This window comes from Physeter macrocephalus, chromosome 8 (genome assembly GCF_002837175.3).
Source record: "Physeter macrocephalus isolate SW-GA chromosome 8, ASM283717v5, whole genome shotgun sequence".
Taxonomy (NCBI): Eukaryota; Metazoa; Chordata; class Mammalia; order Artiodactyla; family Physeteridae; genus Physeter; species Physeter macrocephalus.
This window is the reverse complement of record NC_041221.1, coordinates 73,761,575-73,783,676: the sequence shown is the minus strand read 5'-3', so window position 1 is coordinate 73,783,676 and position 22,102 is coordinate 73,761,575. Positions and strand designations below refer to the sequence as shown.

At 47.8% G+C, this 22,102-nt stretch overlaps 1 protein-coding gene across 2 annotated transcripts in view; it reads left to right on the top strand.

Annotated features, from left to right (window-relative positions):
* ZNF366 (zinc finger protein 366) overlaps positions 1-21,698 on the top strand; it is a 72,406-nt gene extending 50,708 nt beyond the window's left edge. For both annotated transcript variants that reach the window (XM_028493467.1, XM_007104483.3), the window contains 4 exons: positions 3,283-4,643; positions 7,803-7,994; positions 17,795-17,969; positions 20,933-21,698. In XM_028493467.1, coding sequence (XP_028349268.1) covers positions 3,297-4,643; positions 7,803-7,994; positions 17,795-17,969; positions 20,933-21,456 — 2,238 coding nt within the window. In that variant the 5' untranslated portion in view covers positions 3,283-3,296 and the 3' untranslated portion in view covers positions 21,457-21,698. The remainder of the gene's footprint in view (positions 1-3,282; positions 4,644-7,802; positions 7,995-17,794; positions 17,970-20,932) is intronic.
* The last annotated feature ends 404 nt before the right edge of the window (positions 21,699-22,102 follow it).

The window sequence follows — 22,102 nt, the reverse complement described above, 5'->3', positions numbered from 1 at the left end:
AGGAATCCCGCATCTGTCATGGCTGCCTGCGGAGCTCTTTTTAGAGACAGAGGGGAGCGTGGGGTGGCACACATTCAGGTTTTCTAGGAACCTGTTAATATTTTTGCAGAGGCCGTTCAGAGTTTTAAGTTGACTGATAAATGACCTCCAGAGGAAGACATCCTTTCCCTGCTTGTCCCTTCAACACTCCCCATCCCTGATATGGATTTGTTTTGGGGGTGTAATTTTTTTCTCCCCCCGCCCCAGGGCTCTCCTTGCCACCCTGGACTCAAAAGACAGGGCTATTAATAATTAGCAGCAGCTACAGCTGACTTATGTCTCAAGAAGGTCAGGAGGAAGCAGGTCTCGTTCTCCTTGACCTCTGTAGGGATTGGCAGGGCTCCTTCAGATCTTTATGCAGAAAGGGGCTGCTGTTTTACAGGTCTGGGAAAATGTCCAGGGATGGATCTCAATGCTTTCGGAAACCTCCTGAGTTACTGATTTTATTCTAGAGCAGGCAGACTACTATTTTAGAGGTGGGGTATGTATATGCACAAGTCAGAAACTGGGTAAAAATTTTTACCATATTAAAATAGGGAGGAAATTAAAATGTACATATGTAAAATCTCTGGATTTGGGAGACATAATTCTGCCGTTTATGTTAAAAATCACATCAGCTCTGTTTAACAATGTTTCTTTGCTTTACTAGGTCAATGGTGACAAAATAAAAATGTAAACACTGAAAATAAATATGCTTTTGAACTTAACATTATATTAGAAGTGTCACTCCTAATATATTAAAATGAGTGAATTAGTAGACTATGTCACAACTAAAAACAAAAATATTAAACACAGACCATAATAATGTGTACAAACCAAAATAACTTCAGTTTCAAAATTAGTGATAACACTCCTTTCCAAGTAAGTAACATTCTGGTATGATACAGCACATGGCATAAAGGTACCGAACAGCATTAGCCATGTACTTTCAAATAGCTTTTTAACAATAAAATACACAAAAAACTCAATAAGTTATGGCCCATGTTCTGATATGTGTCTATTTTACCAATTCTCCAATCAAGCTCTCTAATATGACATAGGAACCATTGCCATTTTTAACCAGATAAGAATAAAACAGAACCTGTTTGCATTTGGATGGGCTCTGCTGTGGTTTGCCCTACTCACTGCAGCCTGGAACAGTTCTTTGCAGCCTGAGCAGCCTTTTTGCAAATAGGATCTCCTATACAACCAACTGTGGCCAAAATGAAATTCCAGAGAAAGGAGCTGCCACTTTTCCCCCTCTATTTCAATAGGACATATTAGCTTTGTCTGAAAGCCAATTATTTTTATAGATGCAACAAGTTCATGGGCCAGGGCCACCCCCTCGTTAGCTGTGTGTGAATCCAGGGCTCCGGACCTGATGAATTAGGCAAGAGATGATCTAGGAAATGATCCAAGAGCCTCTGCCCTCTCCATCCTTGTCCTGGTCCTTTCACAGCAGCTGCACTACTCCCCTCATTTTGATGGCGTCCCCACACCCCTCCTGGACTCGTACATTCTCGTACTGCTCTCATCACTTCCTACAAGTACATGGTCCTTGAGGCAGCAGTGGGAGAAGACCTAGCATTTCAGTAAGAATTTTAGGAAGAAGCAAAAAAAGGATGGGGCACAGGCTGGACAGTCAAACTCCCCCTCTTAATTACTAAGCCCCAAACCCACAGAAAGAAGACAAGTCAGGGCTATCTTCCCACTCACAGAAACACAAAGCAAACACTAATTGACATTATGCTTTAGTTCTCTTAACACTTTCACATAACAGTTTTAAAGAATGTCCAAATAATAAGGGCACATATTTTTTCCCTCAGTTGGATTTCTGTGTATGAATTGGTAGTCCAACATAAAAAGACCCATTTCTGTTCTAATTGTGGTGTGGTTCTCAAACCTCTCATAAAGACACACATGCGGTCTGGGAATATCCAGGTACTTGTAAAAACTGCATTTGCCCCACCAGGGACTACAGAAAATCACGGGTCCTCTCACCCCTGGAACCCTCACCCTGCGCTGCTCAGCATGTAGTCATTCCCGGGGTCAGAGACCTGAGTTAGTCCAGAACCTATCCCAGCCCTGTCTTCAGTGGCTTGAGGCCAGACCTGACACCTGACCAGGCTGACTGGTTCTGTGGGAGCCTCTGCTGAGCAAAGGGGACCAATCCCATTCAAGCTCAGAGGATCTAGGTAGAAAGGGCCTTCACTGGAAATGTGAAGTCAGCCACTTGGCTCTTTCCACTTGTATCCAAGTGAGGAGGACAGAAAGCTGGCAAGGAGACGTGTGAAAGGAAGCATGGCCCCTGGTTTAGATTCTGGCCCTACGGGCTCTCCTAGACATACCTGATGCTGTCACCAGGACACAGTAACTGGTTCAGCAGGGAAATGACAGGCACCACAGGAGTCACCAACACCAAAGGCCAAGCTTTATTCAGAATGACAGCTACATGAAGGAAGAGACACAAGTGCAGTTTTAGAGACTCACGATCTTAGAATTTTTTCCCGGAAGTTGCTTCAGGTGGAGGATTAGAATGCATAAATTGCCAGGATGACTCTGTAACATTGGATTATATGCTTTTCTTAATCACATTGATCTCATCTGCTCCATATATCCCAGCAGCACACTTTGCTGGGGGTGGATACTCAGAAAGCCTGAGATCTGAGTTAAGCAGTAAAGTCCCTTCTCCTGTGTGGCCTTCAATATCCCCATCCTCCAGAAGCAAAGGACCCTAGACAGGGAGAGGCAGTGGAAATCAATTCACTTAGAGAAGAACTGACCCTAAAAGACATTTAAAGCGCCGTTTGGCAGATGCAATTCCATCTCAGGCTGAAAAGTCGCAGAAGAATGTGTTCCAGTTCTGACTCCTGCTCTGAGTAGCTGTGGGACTCAAGCATGTTGCTTCATCTCTCTGGGCCTTGGTACCCTCATCTCAGATGGGGACAATGGCCAGATGAGTTCTCAGGTTTCCTCCCAGTCCAGCCCACTCTCACACCTCCCCTCTGCCACCCCCAGCTATGGTTTTGTGGCTGTGATTTACACTGGAGCCCTGGGGTCCCACTCCAGGAGGCCAGTGCTTTCCACGTTAGTAACCGGGTTTGCAAGGGGGAAAATATATTTTAAACAGCCTTAGGATAAGTGGGGAGCGGTATTAAACAAACATTACCCTTCATAAATTAGTACCGACATCTAGCCACAACTCTTCATGGAAAAAGGGTTTTTGTTTTTTTTTTTTAACGATAAGTTTCTTTCTCCTTAAAGGAAAATTGCCAAGGATGCAGAAGGAAATGAAGATGGTCAAAGACGAGGATGTGCATTTCAGTTTGGGTGCAAAGAGGGTCCCCTCCTTCCCCCACGGCCTGCAGCCAGTGGTTTCCCGAGGAAGACCTCCTCCAAGACACCCCTTCCCGGAAGCTCTCCGGGGGCCGTTTTCCCAGTTCCGGTATGAGCCTCCTCCAGGAGGCCTAGACGGATTCCCGGGGGTCTTTGAAGGAGGAGGGTCTCGCAAACGGAAGAGCATGCCCACCAAGATGCCCTCTAACCAGCCCTCGGAAGAAGCCGCTCTTGCCCTGCACCCGGAGGCGAGCAAGAACCCCGGGCCCCCGGAACTCCGCCTGCTCTTTCCGCCGCCGCCGCCGCCGCCGCCGCCACGGCCCAAGTACGACTCGCGGATGATCGACCTGTGCAACGTGGGCTTTCAGTTCTACCGCAGCCTGGAGCACCTGGGGGGCAAGGCCGTCAAGCAGGAGCCCGTGAAGCCCAGCGCCCCGTGGCCCGCGCCCACGCCCCCTCCGTTCCTGCCCACGCCCTACCCCTATTACCCCAAAGTGCCCCCGGGCCTCGTGTTCCCCTTCTTCGTGCCCTCGGCCTCGCCCTTCCCCTTCAGCCGGCACACTTTCCTGCCCAAGCGGCCGCTGGAGCCGCTGCTGCCCCGCAAAGCCGAGCCGCGGGAGAGCGAGGAGACCAAGCAGAAGGTGGAGAGGGTGGACGTCAACGTGCAGATCGACGACAGCTACTACGTGGACGTGGGCGGCGCGCAGAAGCGCTGGCAGTGCCCCACCTGCGAGAAGTCCTACACCTCCAAGTACAACCTGGTGACCCACATCCTGGGCCACAGCGGCATCAAGCCGCACGCGTGCAGCCGCTGCGGGAAGCTCTTCAAGCAGCTCAGCCACCTGCATACCCACATGCTGACCCACCAGGGCACGCGGCCCCACAAATGCCAGGTGTGCCACAAGGCCTTCACCCAGACCAGCCACCTGAAGCGCCACATGATGCAGCACAGCGAGGTGAAGCCGCACAACTGCCGCGTGTGCGGCCGGGGCTTCGCCTACCCCAGCGAGCTCAAGGCCCACGAGGCCAAGCACGCCAGCGGGCGGGAGAACATCTGCGTGGAGTGCGGCCTCGACTTCCCCACCCTGGCCCAGCTGAAGAGGCACCTCACCACGCACCGCGGCCCCATCCAGTACAGCTGCTCCGAATGCGACAAGACCTTTCAGTACCCGAGTCAGCTGCAGAACCACATGATGAAGCACAAGGACATCCGGCCCTACATCTGCTCCGAGTGCGGCATGGAATTCGTGCAGCCCCACCACCTCAAGCAGCACTCCCTCACGCACAAGGTACTGCGGGGCCCCAGGGGAGAGGAGTGAGTCCCGGGCCGAGGGCCCAGGAGACCTGTGCTGCTCCCCAGCCCTGACACGTGTAACCCTGGGCAGGAGGCGTCCCTTACCTGAGCCCAGACGTTCATCTTCCTCACCTTGAAATGGGGGAGAATGAGGAGACTAGCCATCAAGCCCTTTCCCATCTCGACTTCTAGAGTCTCAGGCAGTCCTAGAAAGAAAGAATGCAGTTTGGAGAGGAGGGTGCAGAAGGGTGAAGGAAGCAGCTGGTGCTTGGGCTGTTGCTTCTTCGCCTCCCAGAATCCCTAAAATTTTATTTCTGGAAACTTCATTTGGGGCGCTAGCATGAGGGTGCATCAGTCCCTATCTACCCAAGACCAGCTTTGTGCCTGGGATACACTAATCGGAGCCTTCTAGAAAACTCTAGAAAATTCTCTTGGTCTTTTTCTCCTAAAGCTGTGGCTACCTTTTGCTTTATTTTCTCCCTCAACTGCTTCATTTGCAGGTGGCTTTGAGGGGAGCAGAGCCTGGCCTGGGTCCAGCCGGGTCTGTGCTTCCCCCATTGAGCTTCTGCCTAGTTGGTGGCAGTGCTCTGTGGTTTGTATTATAGGAGGCCTGAGAGAGCATTCTTCTCTGTTGGGTTTGGTTTTACCTTCCCCAGCCTCAGGTCTTCAAGGAGAAATATAGGCCCGCATGTCTAAGTTCAGCCTAGTTTGCAGACAAAGCCCTGGAGTCATTCAGGATGAACTAAAACAAGGCCCCAGTGTGTTCCTGAAATCTTACCCAGCTGAGCTAACTTGGGTCTGCTTTGAGCTTCCAACGGGAAGTTTGCCCCACTGAACTCTACCCTCACACCCTTGACCTCAAGTGGTTTTCTTGACAGAAGAGACTTCTAGCAAGCCAGAGTTTCTAAAACATTCTGTCATTCTGAAAGGTCAGTGGAGGACTTTGCTCAGCCAAGATAATATTTCTGCTCTGGCATTGTGGGTTTCATTTAATAGGTTAGGACCAAATATGGACAAAATGCATGACTGCCTTGTGGCCTCTGCACAAACAGCTGCCCTGCAAAAGGCACCTTAGATGCATCCAGAGAGGAGGTGCCTGCCTAGTGCAGGAGCCATCAACAAGGAGCCTGAACTGAGAGTCAGCCACCAGGGGGGCCATGTGCTAATTTCAGGGACTCCTACATGTGTGGAAGAGGAATCAGAGATGCATTTTAGAACACATAAAAATTCTGTAAGATGGTAGAAAGTGAACTCAAAATGGAGAAAACAGCCTGGTATCTGAAATAGGTCTTGTTTGAATTAGGAAGCAAAATGCATTTTAATTAAAGGAGTCAGCAAACAGCGAGAGGTAGCATTTACTGAGCACTTGCTAAGTGCCAGGGACTCTACTTCTCATTTAATCCTCTTCAACAACTGTAAGAGCTACCTATGGGTATCATTACTCCAGATTTGCAGATGAAGACACCAAGCCATGGGGAAGTCACCCAGCATCTCTGTCTCTAGCACCTAAGCTCTTGAACACAACTCTCAAGACTACTCCCTCTTTCCCTTCACCCAGCAGCTCCCCAGGTCCCCTCTCTGAGATTTCATTGATCTTATTAAAGACACAGCAGCTTCCTTTGTTCCTAAAGCTGTGTCCAGTCTCTCATTTACTTGAGGTCTAGGCCAGCCCACATGTGAATTTTACTTTGTTCACAGAATTCTCTTTAGAGAATTCCAAAAACAGTGATAAGTAGGTACTAACTAGATCATAACCAAGTATAGGGACAATCTTGAGAAGAAAGATGCTGAAGTAAATTTTAAACCCATCAAGAAAATAGTTTTTATTAATTTAATACTTTTAAACTCACTGTTTGAATATGCAACACATTTAAAAAATTCATCTTCTTAGGAGGACATTAAAATTTAGATCTCTTCATTAGCATAAATCCATACTCATCTGCAATCATCTAGACTAGACAGTATTACAGTTAGAAAGAGCCCCCGGGTTCTCATGTCCCAGCACTTCAACTTGAGATGAGGACGCCTTCACCAGGAAAGGCTGCGGGACTCATCTAAGGTTATGCAGCCAGTAAACAGCTGGGCAGAGACCCAAACTCACCCTTTAGTGCCATGGGCTCACCTAAACTGAGGAGTGGTACTCTCTTACCATGTTCCAAGTTAAAGAAATGAAAATATAGGCCGAGGGAACCTTGGAACCCCTCCTGCCTTAGGTCACTATGAATATCAGGCCATATGGGTTTTATAAGATACAGTTGTTAGCTAAATGACTTGTTCTAAACCTGTAATAACCTTAGTTTTAATACCATGGTTCTGGGTCCTTCCAAAAAGTCATTCTGGGTCGAGATTTCTTGCAACGGCCATTTCAGAGAAGCACTGGTTAGTCAGGATTAGGTAATACTCTACTCACGCCGTGAGTCCCTAGAAATGCTTTCAGTTGAGGGCATTGATGCTTAAGTATTAAAACACTTCACAAACAGCAAGGGAACTAGAAAATCTTCTTCTTTCCCGTTTTCTAATTCAGAAAGCTGTCCTCTGCCAAATTGCTCTATCGGACAGAAGCCGGCTTGGAGGAGGCTCCATAGCCAAATCACACAGAGGCCTCTGTGGCCCGTGGGAGCCCAGGGGACCATGTCAAGAGGCGATTATCGAGTTGTAATTTTTTGAAGTGTGGATGTGAGTTGTTCTTGGATTTTCAAGTCCATTAATGAGAACTCAAGAGAACATTGGTTTTCATATGGGAGATGATATTATCAGTTTAGGGGGTTTTGTTTTTTCATGATCATAAAAGCCGGATTAGACTCATTTGACATACCATTCATTCCATGGTGCTCTTACCAAAATCTTATTAATCCCTGAGAACTGTTACCATAGAATTAACCCCAGCAGCAGCAGGAACAACAAAAGCAGTAGCTTTCTTTTCCTCTAACAGTCTGGCTAGTTTATGGTTTTTAGAAGAAAAAAAGGGTTACGTAATCAACCCTTTTCAAGAAAATCGTAGTTTAACAAGGCTACAGGCACACCATCTGGAACTCAACATCTTTCACCAAATCCTTCGTGGATTTGTGTGGCAGAGAGAAAAGCAAAGACTACTATCCTGATGAAAGCCTGCTCCCTGCTAACCACGGTTCTTTTGCATCTTGCCCCCTTCCAGGGCGTGAAGGAGCACAAATGCGGGATCTGCGGGCGGGAGTTCACCCTGCTGGCCAACATGAAGAGACACGTGCTGATCCACACCAACATCCGCGCCTACCAGTGTCACCTGTGCTACAAGAGTTTTGTGCAGAAACAGACCCTCAAGGCGCACATGATCGTCCACTCGGACGTGAAGCCCTTCAAATGCAAGGTGGGCGGCTGCCCGGGAGGAGCATGGAGAGGGAGGGCTCAGAGGGCTGTGCAGATGTGCAGGAAGAATCTCCAGGGAACCTTCTACTCAGTCTCATCAGAGGGACCTCTGTGGCTCAGAGTAGGTCTGCGGCCTAGCCCAGGCCTATCTGCTGCTCTGTGCCTCTCTCCACCGCAGCTGTGCTCAGCTGAGCCCTAGGAGCTGCCCTGTGTGTCTTGCTGTGGAATCGGTGCACAGGGCATGGAGACAGCCAGTACAGGGAGTGCTGAGGGTGCAAGGCCCATCCGGGGAGTGAGGTGGTTAAAGGATGAAGGCTGTGTGAGAGCTGGTGCTCTAGAAAGCAGCAGTCAGGTGTAGCCCTCTTCCCCTTACAAGCCAGTGAGTAGAACACAGAGAGGAGTCAGAGAAGCTTCCAGCCCTGTCCCCTTCCCTTCCCACTCCCCCTGCTCCTGCCCTCCTCACACTTGGACTGAGCACTCTAATTTGAGGGCAGGTCTTCCAGAGGGGATGGAAGAGAGTCCAAGGCCAGCCCCTCAGGTGACCTCAGAGATGCTGGCGCGGCCCGAGGAACAGCTGTGTGCAAGGTCAGCTGAAGTGCTTCTCGTTTATTCTTGAATATGATGGAGCATCTTCGTTACAATCTCTGTGTCACATTAACTTGGTGGGGTTTTTATTTCATGCGCTAAGGTAAAGTGTGAGCTGGAGATTTGTAAAGCCCAAGGCACTGATGGGTATGATGCAGAAATGCTCTGGCTTCCCAGGCTGGCTCCCCTCCCCACATTGTTTCTCTTCTCCACCTCTAAGATGAGAAGGAATCTTGCTCAGAATTGGGCAGTTTAATTCAAGGAAGGTACTGGCAAGTGACACCTCAGTCACGAGGAGAGGGCTGAGGGGGAAGCAGAGGGAAATCACCATGTTCAGATATCGTTAGAGCCTTTCTGTTTGAAATGGATTTGCCTTCTCTCTGTCCTGCGTGTCTGATGGGGTCCAAGTGATATTCTTTGTCAATCCCTGTTTCTGGAGTAGGGTTCCCTGCTTCCAGGGGCTGTTCCTGCCTTAATCCCTCAGCAGCATGTCCCCCCACTTGAAGGAACCCCCTGTGAAGCTGACTTCTTTCCTGTGCTGGCCACTCCTGGACGGGGTGAGAGGGGTCAGGAGCCAGAGCTTCCCTAGACCTGTGTGGGCATTCTCCGGAGGTGGGGGAGGGAGGGGGCTCCCTCCAGCCCTTTTCCTGCCACCCACTTGTGTTTCCCCTCCTTTCCTTCAAGTTCCCAGTGGTTTGAAAGTCAATTTATGTCCATCTTGAGTGATCTGAGCTGAAGGGGGAGGAAGCTGCATGCAGGATGGTGTACGTAATTCGCAGGGCCTGGTGGAAAATGAACACGGGGCCCCCTTGTTCGGATGCAGAATTTCAAGACGATGAAAGCAGAGCGTAACACCAAACCCGGGACACTTCTGAGTTCAGGGCCTCGTGTGACCACACAGGCCACACACTCGTCAAGCCAGGCCTGGCTGCGGGACCCTGTGGACTCCACAGACCAGCTCTTCTGTCTCCCTTTAGACATGCCTTTGGTTTCCCTTCCGCCTCGCTGAGTCCCTTGAACACTTCACTTTTAACAGAGCTGTTCCCGCCTGCCGGGGGTTTACTGTCTCCTACAGTAGAGGTGCTATCAGGGGCTCATCGCCCCTCTTCATTCCTTGTGTTGAGTTTACTCTTGGGCTTCAAGCATGAGCTGTATTTTTGTCAGCTGGTGGTGGGACACATAAAGTCGTTAAAATACTCAGGAGCTATTGCATAGTTCGTAGTCCCCCCAAAATCCACATCCATCCAGACCAGCCAGCTCCCCTCTCCGCCTCACCAATTCAGGGCCAGCAGTAGTGGTTAAACCAGGCAGAAAACATCTCTGAAACTGAGGGATACGTCAGGGCAGAGCCAATGCAGGAAAAGGGCTTGCCAGCTGTGTGTGATTTGGGGGCACAGAGGCAGTTCTGTTTCTCTACCTCAAGGGCCTCAGAGGGGCCTGGAGGATCTTGGACCAAGTGGTCCTTGAGGATTTAGAGGGTTCTCTCTGGTACCAGTGCATAGAGACAGGACATGATGGGACATGGTGGGCCCAGTGATGCCAGGCCTCCCTTCACCCCAATGATAGCGCACCACACGTGGTTCAAAGGGTGTCTGCTGGTCAACTATACAGTTCAGAAACTCAATCTGACATCTCCTTGAGGGTGGATAAGGCTCCAGATATCTGGTCACACCATCAAACCCCATAAGAGAGAGGCTTGCATGAAATGCCAGCTGTGATAGAATACAGTTTAACTCTCCAGTGGGAATTGGGCCTGGCACAGGAATTGAACTGGTCATCTGCAAAGGTCACTTCTTCCTGATGAGCAGGTTCTCTCAGGAGACCACAGGAGGTCGGAGGCTGCCTAGAAGGCAGTATGTATCATTTGAACAAAAAGAACTGGATGTTAAAGTGTATGTTTGTCAAACTTAGGTGGCCCTTCTCCATTCTTAGACATTCCTGAAATAAGAACAGGTGTCAGTCATCTCGATCAGGAGCCTCTGTCCCCTGGCGAGTGCCAGAACATACTGCCAGGTTCTTCCTTTCTTTGTCCCCATCTCCCTGCCAAGTGCCACCTGCTTGGTGTCCTCTTCATACCATCGCCCTTCTTCATTTCAAAGGAATTTCAGAGCATGTCTGAATTTACAGACTATGTAATGGGGCCCTGTGTATTTATAAACTAGTTCCAGATCCCACTGTGGGATAGGCCATCTCCAGATGGTGTCCTGTGGACTTTGCTTCTTACTCATGTTGTGCTGTATTCTTGGAAATCTGGCCCTGGGTAGGGGTTGCTGGGGTCTGAGAGTTGGGAGAGGAACAGAGGGCCATTTGCTCATCACCATGCAATTCACAGCCCTCAGAGAGGAGTGGATGGCTGGCTACACGGTGGTGCTGGAGAACGGGCCCAGACGACTAAACCCGAGCTGTATTGCGGTAACAGGGAAGGGTTATTCCATTTATGTGACTGACCTGGCTGGAAAAAAGGGGCAGACCTTGCTCCAGCCATATTCCAAGAGTTGACTCCATCTCCTTTACCCCAAAACTTGCCCCCAAAAAAGGGAGAGTCTTTAAGTAACAGATTCTAATTTCCTGGGATTCTCACCACTAAAAATTCTTCCTAACATAAATCCCTCCCACTGTAGCCACATGAACTGGTTCTCTCTGGCCCTGGCTCAGTGGAAACAGCTGTCCACAGCAAACAGAAACATTCGTTTACTGCGGGATTAGGCATTAACAATAGGATGGAAAATTCGAGGAGAGGAAAGGTTTCTGGGTTTTTTTTTTTCTTATAAAAAAATTACTGCCCTTCTGGGTTCTTTTGCTATTGGCTCGACTTCTGGACTCCCTGCTTCTTGGAGCCAGCTGGAGTTTCTCCAGAGACCTGTGCCTGTAGACTTAAGCCATGTTTCAGAAATATGCTTCCCAGATTCTGCGTAAGCACGCAGGGGTTGATTTGGATGCTGTCCTCGTAGCAGCCACACTCCATAATAGCAAAGAACCAGCTGCTGTCTTTGGGAAACCTGTCCAGGAAAAGCAGTCATCCAGAATTTCCGGGACAAATTCTCCTTTGAGGTGGGTGAAGCTGGGAGCTGCCTATGTTATGAATCACCAGGTCATCTGCAGCCTGGCCTGAAGCAGAGGGCTGAAGGCTGAGGCAAGAACAGATAGAAAAAGACGAGGTCTCCCTGAAAAGGGTCCCCACCGCCTCCGCCAAATTGGCTCCATCTCCCCCTCCAGCTCTTGGATGCTCCATCAGGGGAGAAGCCCGGTGGGGACTTGTAGGGGCCCGGTGCTTGGGATCAGGGCTCTCAGGCTGGCATTGAGGGGGTTAAGGCAGTGACCAGATAGCAGCGTTTTGGCAGCAAAGCCCTCCTCAGCAGAAGGAAGGATATAGCTGTATGAACTGCCTGCTTAACAATGCCCCGCATGTCCCCAGGGGCCCGCCTGCAAATAGATTTCATCTTGCTTTCTCTTGTACTTTTCAAAGCTTCCTGTTTTCTCACGGTCCTTTTGGACAGTTTACAGTCTCTCTCTCCCTCCCTCCCTCTCTCTCCCTTTGAGGAAAGGAACACCCTTCTTATTAAAAGAGAGAGAGAGAGAGAAGGATGTAAGGGAAGGGCAGTTTCGCGGAGGCCATTCTCCGAGGCTGCAGCCTGCAGCTCTTTGACCTTTCCTCTCAGAAGAGGGAAACGCAGGCTTCCTGGTGCATCGCAGTCTCAGTAGCATGCCTCTTTTTGGCTTTGTGGGCCTCTGGCCCCAGCCCAGTGGTTGCCCACTGCCATCCCTCTGCCTCTGTGCACAGCGACTTCTCTGTGACTCTGGCTGTCAGCGCTGTCTCTGGGACTCACAGGAAGTTGCCTGGACCCGGGAGGGAAGGGGCATCAGGAGGCCAGAATTAGGAGCTTCTTTATGAAGATAAGGGGACAGGGCCTCTGCCAGCTGTTTAAAGGGCTGACGGAGGATCAGAGAGCCAGATAATAGGCTCCCCAAAGCCTGCAATCTAGGATGAATCTTCTCTTTCCATCCACATTCCCAGGGCTGCCTCAGCCACACTTGCTTACATTTCTCTTATACCTCAAGTAACCTGGCAGGTATTTACTCAATACCTTAATATTGAGGTCCTTCCTTAATATTCCTTCCACATAATTTGGTTTAAAAAGACAGTACCCTTATCCACAAAGAACTTACCATTTCTAGAATGTAAAATGTACATGATAATGATAGTAATAAGAGCTAATATTTATTGAGCTCTTACTATTTGCCAGTCCCTTTACCTGAATCAAAAACCTTCATAGGAGGGGCTTCCCTGGTGGTTCAGTGGTTAAGAATCCATCTGCCAATGCAGGGGACACAGGATCGAGCCCTGGTGCAGGAAGATCCCACATGCTGCGGAGCAACTAAGCCCGTGCGCCACAACTACTGAGCCTGCGCTCTAGAGCCCACGAGCCACAACTACTGAAGCCCGCGTGCCTAGAACCCGTGCTCCACAACAAGAGAAGCCACTGCAGTGAGAAGCCCGCGCACCGCAACGAAGAGCAGCCCCCTCTCACTGAAACTAGAGAAAGCCCGCATGCAGCAACGAAGACCCAATGCAGCCAAAAATAAATAAATAAAATAAATAAATTTATTTAAAAAAAAAAAACCTTCATGGGAAACTAAGATTATCATTGACATTTTACAGAAGAGAAAATGGAGCAAGTTCTGTATCCCTCTGGGGTTTCACCACTGCCTCTCTGTTCTGCCATCTCAAAGCCTAATGATCCATGCAACCCATTTTTAAAGGACAGTTCAAAACATTTGTTCCAATTTTCTATTACATTTTGAGATCCATCTCTCTCTATTTATTTATTTTTGGCTACATTGCGTCTTTGTTGCTGTGTGGGGGCTTTCTTTAGTTGCGACGAGCAGGGGCTACTCTTCGTTGCGGTGCACAGGCTTCTCATTGTGGTGGCTTCTCTTGTTGCGGAGCACGGGCTCTAGGCGCAGGGACTTCAGTAGTTGTGGCGCACGGGCTCAGTAGTTGTGGCTCGTGGGCTCAGTAGTTGTGGCTCACGGGCTCTAGAGCACAGGCTCAGTAGTTGTGGCACACAGGCTTAGTTGCTCCGCAGCATGTGGGATCTTCCCGGACCAGGGGTCAATCCCGTGTCCCCTGCATTGGCAGGCAGATTCTTAACCACTGTGCCACCAGGGAAGTAAGCAGCAAACTTCCACCTGTCTCTTTAAAAGTAGGTATAAAAGTGGGTATTGGTGGAAAAACTGATATTTAATGTCAGAAGCACACTAATACTGCTCATTAGAGCAACTGAGAGTTCAAAAGGGCTGGACTGGTTGAGATGACCACCTGCAAGATGAAATCTGACTCCTTATCACTCCAGCAGCTTCCCGTACCAGTACCCACCCTGCCTTTAATCTCCACAGACCTTGGCAGCAGGTGATTCAGCAAGTCTTGACTTGGGCAAGCTCTTAGCCTCATGTCTCATGATTGAAGGGGGCCTTGTAGATGACTGCTTTTCCCAGGAGAAGAAACTAGAGTTTTGATGCTCCCTCCCAACTTTTCTTCCTACCCGTCTACTCCTCTCCTCTACTACAAGGATTCTGCTTAGAGCTCACACTCAAACCCCACCTGAGGGTGCCATCTTTAATTGCCCCAGTCCTCCTTCTGTGGCCCCTCTTCACTGATGGTGACTGAGAGACCTCTCCAAATTTCACAGACACAAAATATATCCATACATTTGTGTATAGTTATGTGAGGACAATCCTCTGAGAAGGATGAAGAGGCCAGGTGTTCTGGATAAGGACCAAAGGGCTTTGTGAAAGGGTCAGAGGCTGAGAGGAAGAAGCTAAGGGTACCAGCCGCTGAGATGTGAGTGGTGTCCAAGTACCTCAGGTTCTGAGTTAATTGTTTCTATCCTTCTGCCACTGAGGATTTTGGTTTGCAAACTAATGTGTGTAGCTTTAAAGGGGGCACGAGAGAGAGTTGGTGATGGCTGCTTTGTGGAATTTTTGCATAAGGAAGTGATATTTTCCCTGACTTGGTTGTTTATTTCCTAACCATATACTTAGATATTCATTAAGTGTTACTATGTGTGTAGCCCTGTGCTTGATACTGGGGTTGGCCTCAGAGAAGAGCAAGGTAGTTCTTATTTTTCTGAATACTACCTGGGACACCTTTTAGTGCCCTAAACATCTTTCAGAGTTGACACATTATTGCTTAGCCCTGGGAAAGCTCTCCATTGGTTATCAGTAGGCTAATATAAACCATGAAGGGTAACTCTGGTATATAAAAATTAAATTTTATCAACAGCAACAAAATTAGCCTTCTTTACCAATCACACATCAGATAATATAGCTGACCAGCCAAGTTCCGCGGTGGATCTTCTTCCCTGAGGCTGTAGGCCTTGACTTCAGGAGACAATATCATTTATTAAAATGATAAAACATCCTAATGTCCCCATACACCACTACAATGTCCCAGGAAGTTCAGTACTGAATGAACTGATCCAGAAAAGCATTAGAGTAGAAAACACACACTCAGCTATGATGATCATAAAAGGTTGCTTTTCTGAGGCTGAGGAAGAATCTGGAAAATACCCAGCAGTAGCCCTCTTTATGTGTGCACATGTGTGTTGGGTGAAGGTAGGGTGTCGGGGGAAGGGGGCTGCGACCTCAGGCAGGTGAATTACAGGATCTGCTCTAACCCCAAAGTTACAGCAGTTGCAGCAGCAACAAGCCGTGGATCATTATCACAGTAGTCATAGTTACTGTGCCTGTAGTTTAAGGTTGATTGCAGTGTCTGAAAATATTTAATGAGGAGACTTTGTTCTTGTGTCAAAACAAAAACAAAAGGCACTCCACATATTCTTCAAGGTTAGGCTAAAATTTCATCTCCTTTATAAAACCCATTCAGACCAATCCAGCTTCTAATACCTCAGCAACCACAGATGATAACTAAAAGTGGAATATCACCCTCCATGGAAATCATTGAAGGAAAAAGCCATCCATTTCTTCCTTCAGTTCTCTCCGTCTGGCCTATAGGACCATGAGACCCATCCAGGCTTGGACTAGCGCAGTGGCCTAATTGACCTTCCAACCTCTATCTCCCCTCCACCTACATGTCTTGTGCTTGACTACTCATGGCTTTTGCTGTTTTCAGATCTTCTGCTGCGATGTGCCTCACCCCTTCACTCACTCAACAGAGACTTACTAAGGAACTGTCATGTGTCAAGCCTGGTGCTAGGCAGGGATTATAACCAAAAGGCAGGCAGAGCCTTCAGAGATGCTGCAGTCTAATGAAGGACTGTTCAGCTCAGCAAGTCCAGCAGCAGCATTGCTCCAAATAATCAGAACTGTCCCATGAACCAAATGAGATATATTTTTTCTAGAATGACCCATGACTGGAAATACCTAGTGTAGAAGCTCTAGATACAAATTTTTTTTTTTTTCTTAGCCAGGATGGAGAACTGGATAAACTAAGCTAATAAAGAGAACTTTACCAGAACTCTCACACATGGGCAATACTGAGCCACAGGCTGATAGATCTTTATAAATTGTCTCGGTTGAGAATAAAGAGAAAGCAAGTTTCCCTTGCTTTCCAAGCAATTTCCCCTAAATTAGACCCACTCTCTCAGCTTTTCCCCTCTTGGGTCACCTTTTCCAAATGAATGTGGTGGGGGGGTGCTCTGAATACTGAGTGTGGGGTACCAGTATGCTGAGTTCATTCTCGCTAGTAAGGAAGTAAAAAGCAAAAACATATGTAAAACCCACAAATAGGAATCATTAAAAAATACAGAACCAGCCGTTTATTATCCATGCATAGATTATCTGTGACAAATCTGTAATCCCAGGATGGCTTCCTCTTACTGCCCCGCCTTCTTTTAGGCTAATCTCCCAAGGTCACAGTTGTTAGGTGTACCCATTCTTCCAAGGCCAGCTCAGCTCTCACCTCCATAGCCACCTGAAGAAAACACTGTCTTCATTAATAAAAGCTCAACCCAGAACCTCCACAATGGCCCTGAAAACATCTCTCGGTGAGAAAGGAAGACCGGTGTCAGCTTCGGAGGATGCCGTACCCCGCATCCTCTCTCTGGGCACCTCTTGCTTCGTATCACTACCCTCATGACATGGGCCTCTGAGGGTGGGAAGGGAAAAGGGAAGGAGAATGTTCCTCCCTTAATGCTCTGGTCCCAGCACAGACACAGAATCCTTCTTTGCATTCCTCACAGCAGAGTCAAGGAAGGGCTGGAGTTTCCAAACCCTTCTCTGCTGAAGCTTGGGGACAAGAAAAGCAAGGAAAGCACCCCAGAGCAACTGTTTCTGTCTTACACCATCTGCATCTGCACATATTGCCTTTGAAAAGGCAGTTCTGTTCTTCCCAAAGGAGCTGGAGAACCACTGCTGTGGTCCATCATGTATTTGCAATTTGATGGAAATAGAAATTTTTAAAAAGTGGATAAAATATGTTTGCTTTTTGTATACCTAGGATATCTTCAGTACTTCAGATCTCTACCCAGAGAAAAGACACACTCCTTCCTTTTAACTCTGAAATCCATCCCCAAAGTTAGGAAATTTAAAAATTAGAAAAGCATTGCCTGATATCGTCTGCCAGAAGAGTTATATTGGGAGGACACAGTATGATGTGGTGATTGATGGTGTGGCCTCTGGTGTCCGAGGACCTGAGTTTATTATCCCAGCTCCAGCTGTGCGCCTTGGCCAGTCTTTACTCTTAATCCCTCAGTTTGTCCATCTGTAAAATAGGGATGAGAACAGCACCCATCTCATAGGACTGATGTGGGTTAAATGAGATATTCCGTGGCAGACTTGGGACAGTGCCTTCCATACTGTAAACGCTCCATAAATATTAAACAAGTCATCGTATCCTTATCATTCAAGTGAAGCACACTTTGAGCAATTGCTTTCAGAGCAGCTTTTCTCCTTTCCAAAAGGTTGCGTTCAAAAGAAACTTTAATAGCTTTGCAATTTTTACCTTGAGTTTAAAAATCCCAATACAACAGGAATAAAATCTCATGAATCCATCCCTACCTGTTCTACCTCTGAGCCTGGGCTCAATCCAGCCCCTCCTTGACTTCCATGGGGACAGTTTCTTTGGAAGCAACTTAAAAATGCCAAGATCCAAACAAGATAGCAACACATCCATCCTCACACAGGCCTGGGTGTGGTCACCTGGGCAGGATCCCCGCCTTTGAGTAACCTGTGTTCTCTTCATCACTGTCTTCACAGCTGTGTGGGAAGGAATTCAACCGGATGCACAACCTAATGGGCCACATGCACCTGCACTCTGACAGCAAACCCTTCAAGTGCCTCTACTGCCCCAGCAAGTTCACCCTGAAGGGGAACCTGACACGCCACATGAAAGTGAAGCATGGGGTCATGGAGCGGGGCCTCCATTCTCAAGGTAATCACCCTTCCAGGCCAGTGAGGAATAAATGGGAGCTGAACTTGTCTTTAGGGAGCTTTACTTTGGGGGGTTATTCTTACCGTCATAAAAGGGAGCATAATTTTCAAGACCACAGCAGAGTAGCAGGAGCAAGCTGGCAGTGTTACTATAACAAACGTAAGCTGATATCTGAAGGTAGTAAGTAAAAGTGAATTTTAGGGAGTAGATTAGAGTATCATAACGATGCCAGTCGGTACCACTATTAGTTATTTGTTCCAGACCCTGCAGCAGGTGCTTGGTCTCTGTGAATCTTTATAGTAACTGCAGGCTGGAGGAACTTCCGCTATGAGGCTTTGAAATATTAACTTGCTCAACTGAAAAGTAGCAGACTGAGAATTTGAACACAGACCTTTCTGACTCTAAAGCCTTATTGTATCCTCTTTATTGCACTGCTGTTAAGGGGCAGGTCTGCAAGTTCTGCTGTCAGCAGAAGTGTGTCTGTAGCAGGCTAGGTCTCGTCTATCTGTTCACAGCCAGAAACTCGCAAGGACAGTTTTCCTGCTTGGTAGGGCTGATTGGCCCATAGGCAGAGCAGTGAGTCTCCCTAGCTGAGTCCTAACTGAACTGATGAAAGTTTCTGCCTCCTTCATCTTCTCGGTCCCTTCCTTAGCAGTGAAGAGTTTATGTTCCACATGTACTGGGTTCAGTAGGTTGTCCTTCAGTAAATAGGCAGTAAATGCTCTCTGTCCGATGCAGTGTGCTATATGCCGTGGCAGATACGAGGGGAATGAGACCATCTTCATTCGCCCTCTGGGAGGTCTGTGTGTGGGGAGAGAAGACACACGTATATGTAACTTACAATATCATGTTAACTGGCTGACATGTTCTGATTCACATATGATCCAAGCACAGGGTGATGCATTTAGATTTTATTGCTCATCCCCAATATTCCACAAAGTAGACTGTGTTATTCTCATTTTATGTAAATGGAGACCAAGGCCAAGAGGTGTTACATAAACTGCTCAAGGTCAAACAGCAAGTCTGAAGGCAGAACTGAGATTCTAACTCAAGAATCTCTGGCTCAAGCCAGTGCTTACTGCACTGGGTAAACACATGGGGTGGTTTGTTCATGTTTGCTGCTTCTCCCACCCCTTTACAAAAGAGATGATCAACTAGGCACCCGTATTCATGAATAGGATGCACGCGTGCACACTCAGCATGAAACAAAATGATGGTAGCTTTCAGATTTCTCAAACACCTACTGAGTTTATGGTGACTCCTGGTTGAGAGGAAACTGTCATCATCATAAAACAAGGCCTGGAGTTTGTATAAAAGCCCTGAAAAAATTCTGGTTAAAAAACAAAAGCACTTTATTTCCCTGAGAATGTTCTTTTTCTGAATCATTCTTTGCATCTCTAGTTGCCTGAGCTACTTCCCAAGCTAGGCCTGGATTTTTCCAGAATAGGTGAAGTATGCTCAGTCACCAGGGCTAGAGACATAGAAGGTGATGAGGAGACAGTCCTCCATCTGAAAGCCTGACTTGGTCACCAGGACTTACCCCATATGGATACTCATATCCTAACAGGAGCCTAAAGACTATCATCCTTCTGGAAAAATCAAGAACATCACCATATATCAGAGAGTTGCTTTGAAAGTTTTTAACAGACTTTCAACAATTTTAATGTTTTCAACTACAAAAGGTGTTAGCATTTCTTCACTCTAGGTTTTGAAATGGCTCAAAAATCAAGACCCAGATTCAAAAGATCCTCCCTGTGCCCCTGACAAGATTAAAGCTACAGACAGCTTCATCGCCTGACCACACCATAAAGCAGGCAGCATTGGACCTCGGCTTCCTTTGTGCATCGCCACCCCAGAAGCCTGCTTCCCCCTGTGCAGCAGGGTCTGGCCGCACCCCAGCCCCCTCCCTCCTATCCCTCTCTTCAGTCCTCCCCGCCTGGTCCTCAGGGCCTGGCTGCTGGCTTACCACGGGCAGACACCTCCAAGATCAAATCAGGTGGAGCCCTACCACATGCCTGTTGCCTGCTGAAAAGTCCATCCCTACAAGGGCCTTCAAACCGAAACTAAAAATGAGACCCTCCTACATCACTGTGTCCAACAGCAAGGACCCTTGTGGTGGGACACAAGGGCTTTTGAGCTCCTCAGAGGACCTTCCTGCGCCCTCCCTACTCTGTCTACACTTAGGGGGCCCAGTTATGGGGTGGCCCCCTTGGTCCCAAATGGAATATCTGGGGTTTTTTTCAAGTTGAAAATATCTTTATTACTGTTTTATTTTTTTTCTTATGGTAAAATATGGGCTCACTGTTAAAATAAAAAGGAAAATGTAAAAATCACCTCATAGTTAATCATTTTTGAGATTTTGGCATATGTCCTTCCAGATATTTTTTGATATATAAAAGAGAATCTACACTATTAATATATATGCTAAATAATATATATGATAAATATATATTTCTTTTACTTAAAGTATATAGAGAATACCTTTTATGATCAGTAATAGGTCTCTACATCTTCTACGCATAGAAGTACCTTCTATGCATAGACGTACCTTCTACACACATAATACCTTCATTGTATGGAGGTACTATTATTTATTTAAACAAGCCTCTATCGTTAAACTGATAATTGTTTTCACAGTCTCACTATTAAAAGCGTGGTGATGAGCATCCTTACATATACCTTTTGTGCATCTGCCAGACTATTTTCATAGTTTAAATTCTCAGTAGTGTAACTGCTAAGTCAAAGGTGTGCTTATTTTTAAAGCTCTCCTTGTATGTTGCCAAATTCCCCTGAAAGGAGTCATAGCGATGTAGACTCCATCTGTGACAAGGCCCATCTCTCTACAGCCTTCTTGGGGATTTATCTATTTTTCAAATGCAAAAGCAAGCTACACTAACCGGCCCTGGGTTCCACCAGGCGACCTGAACGTTTCCTGGGGCCTGAACGTGCCTTTGCTCCGGCAGGTTTTGGAAGGGGGAGAATTGCCCTGGCGCAGACGGCGGGGGGCCTGAGGAGCCTGGAGCAGGAGGAGCCCTTCGACCTGTCCCAGAAGCGCCGGGCCAAGGGGCCGGCCTTCCAGTCGGACGGGGAGAGCGCCAGGGGCAGCTCCTGCCACGAGGAGGAGGACGACGACAACTGCTACGAGGCGGAGCGGGACAGCCCGGGCCTCGGCCCCCGCAGCCCGCCGCTCTGCGCGCCCCAGGACCTGTCCGCCAAGCCCGAGCCGGGCCCCAGGGCGGAGGCGCAGGCGGAGGAGGACGTGCCGCAAGGGGACCTCCAGCTGAAGAGCCGGGACGGCCCCGGGCCTGAGGGCGGCCAGGAGAGAGAGTTTGCCCGCAGAGACGAGTGTCCCGGCCTCCGGGCCCTGCAGAGCGCTCGGCGGGGCCCCTCCTTTTCTGATTACTTGTACTTCAAGCACAGAGATGAGAGTTTAAAAGAATTACTGGAGAGGAAAATGGAAAAACAAGCAGTGCTTTTAGGGATCTAAGTGGACGGTTTAAAAATTACACTTGGAAAATGGGCACCTCTAGGCTGTGCGAGAACAGCTTTCCGCCTGAGCTCTCATTTGCTGGAGACCGGAGAAGGGCGTGGATCTTTACAAATGGCTCAGACCAAATGAGCAGGGACGTCCTCAGTCATGTAAATGCTGCTCAGGTCGTTCATTGGGCCCTTGATTTTTAACACACATGCAAGGTCTTCTTCCATGTTATTTCATGGATCTCCAGTGTAATAATCTGTACATATTTTTCTAGACATCTAACTGTAAGCTGATGCTGAGGTGCTTTTAGAAATTATATTTTCCATTGACTAATACAGTAAATTTCTTTCTAGTTGCAAAAATATGGTGCTTGACATGTTACCTTATTAATGACTCTTTAGTTGAATGTGTAAAAGGTATAATATTTTTCCAGATAGATGAAAATATTAGTAGTTGTATATATTTTTTAATTTGCTTTATTAAATAATCAAAAAACGCCAGAAATGACACAGGAGGGTGAGTTATTGAAGAGGACGTTCTCAAGTAGCTGCTGCAGGTATAAGATAACATTTCAAGAGAATAAGAATAATTTTGACTAGGAAAAACCAGCAATACTTAGATTCCTGCCTGGGTCTGCCTCGTTTGGCTTCTGCTA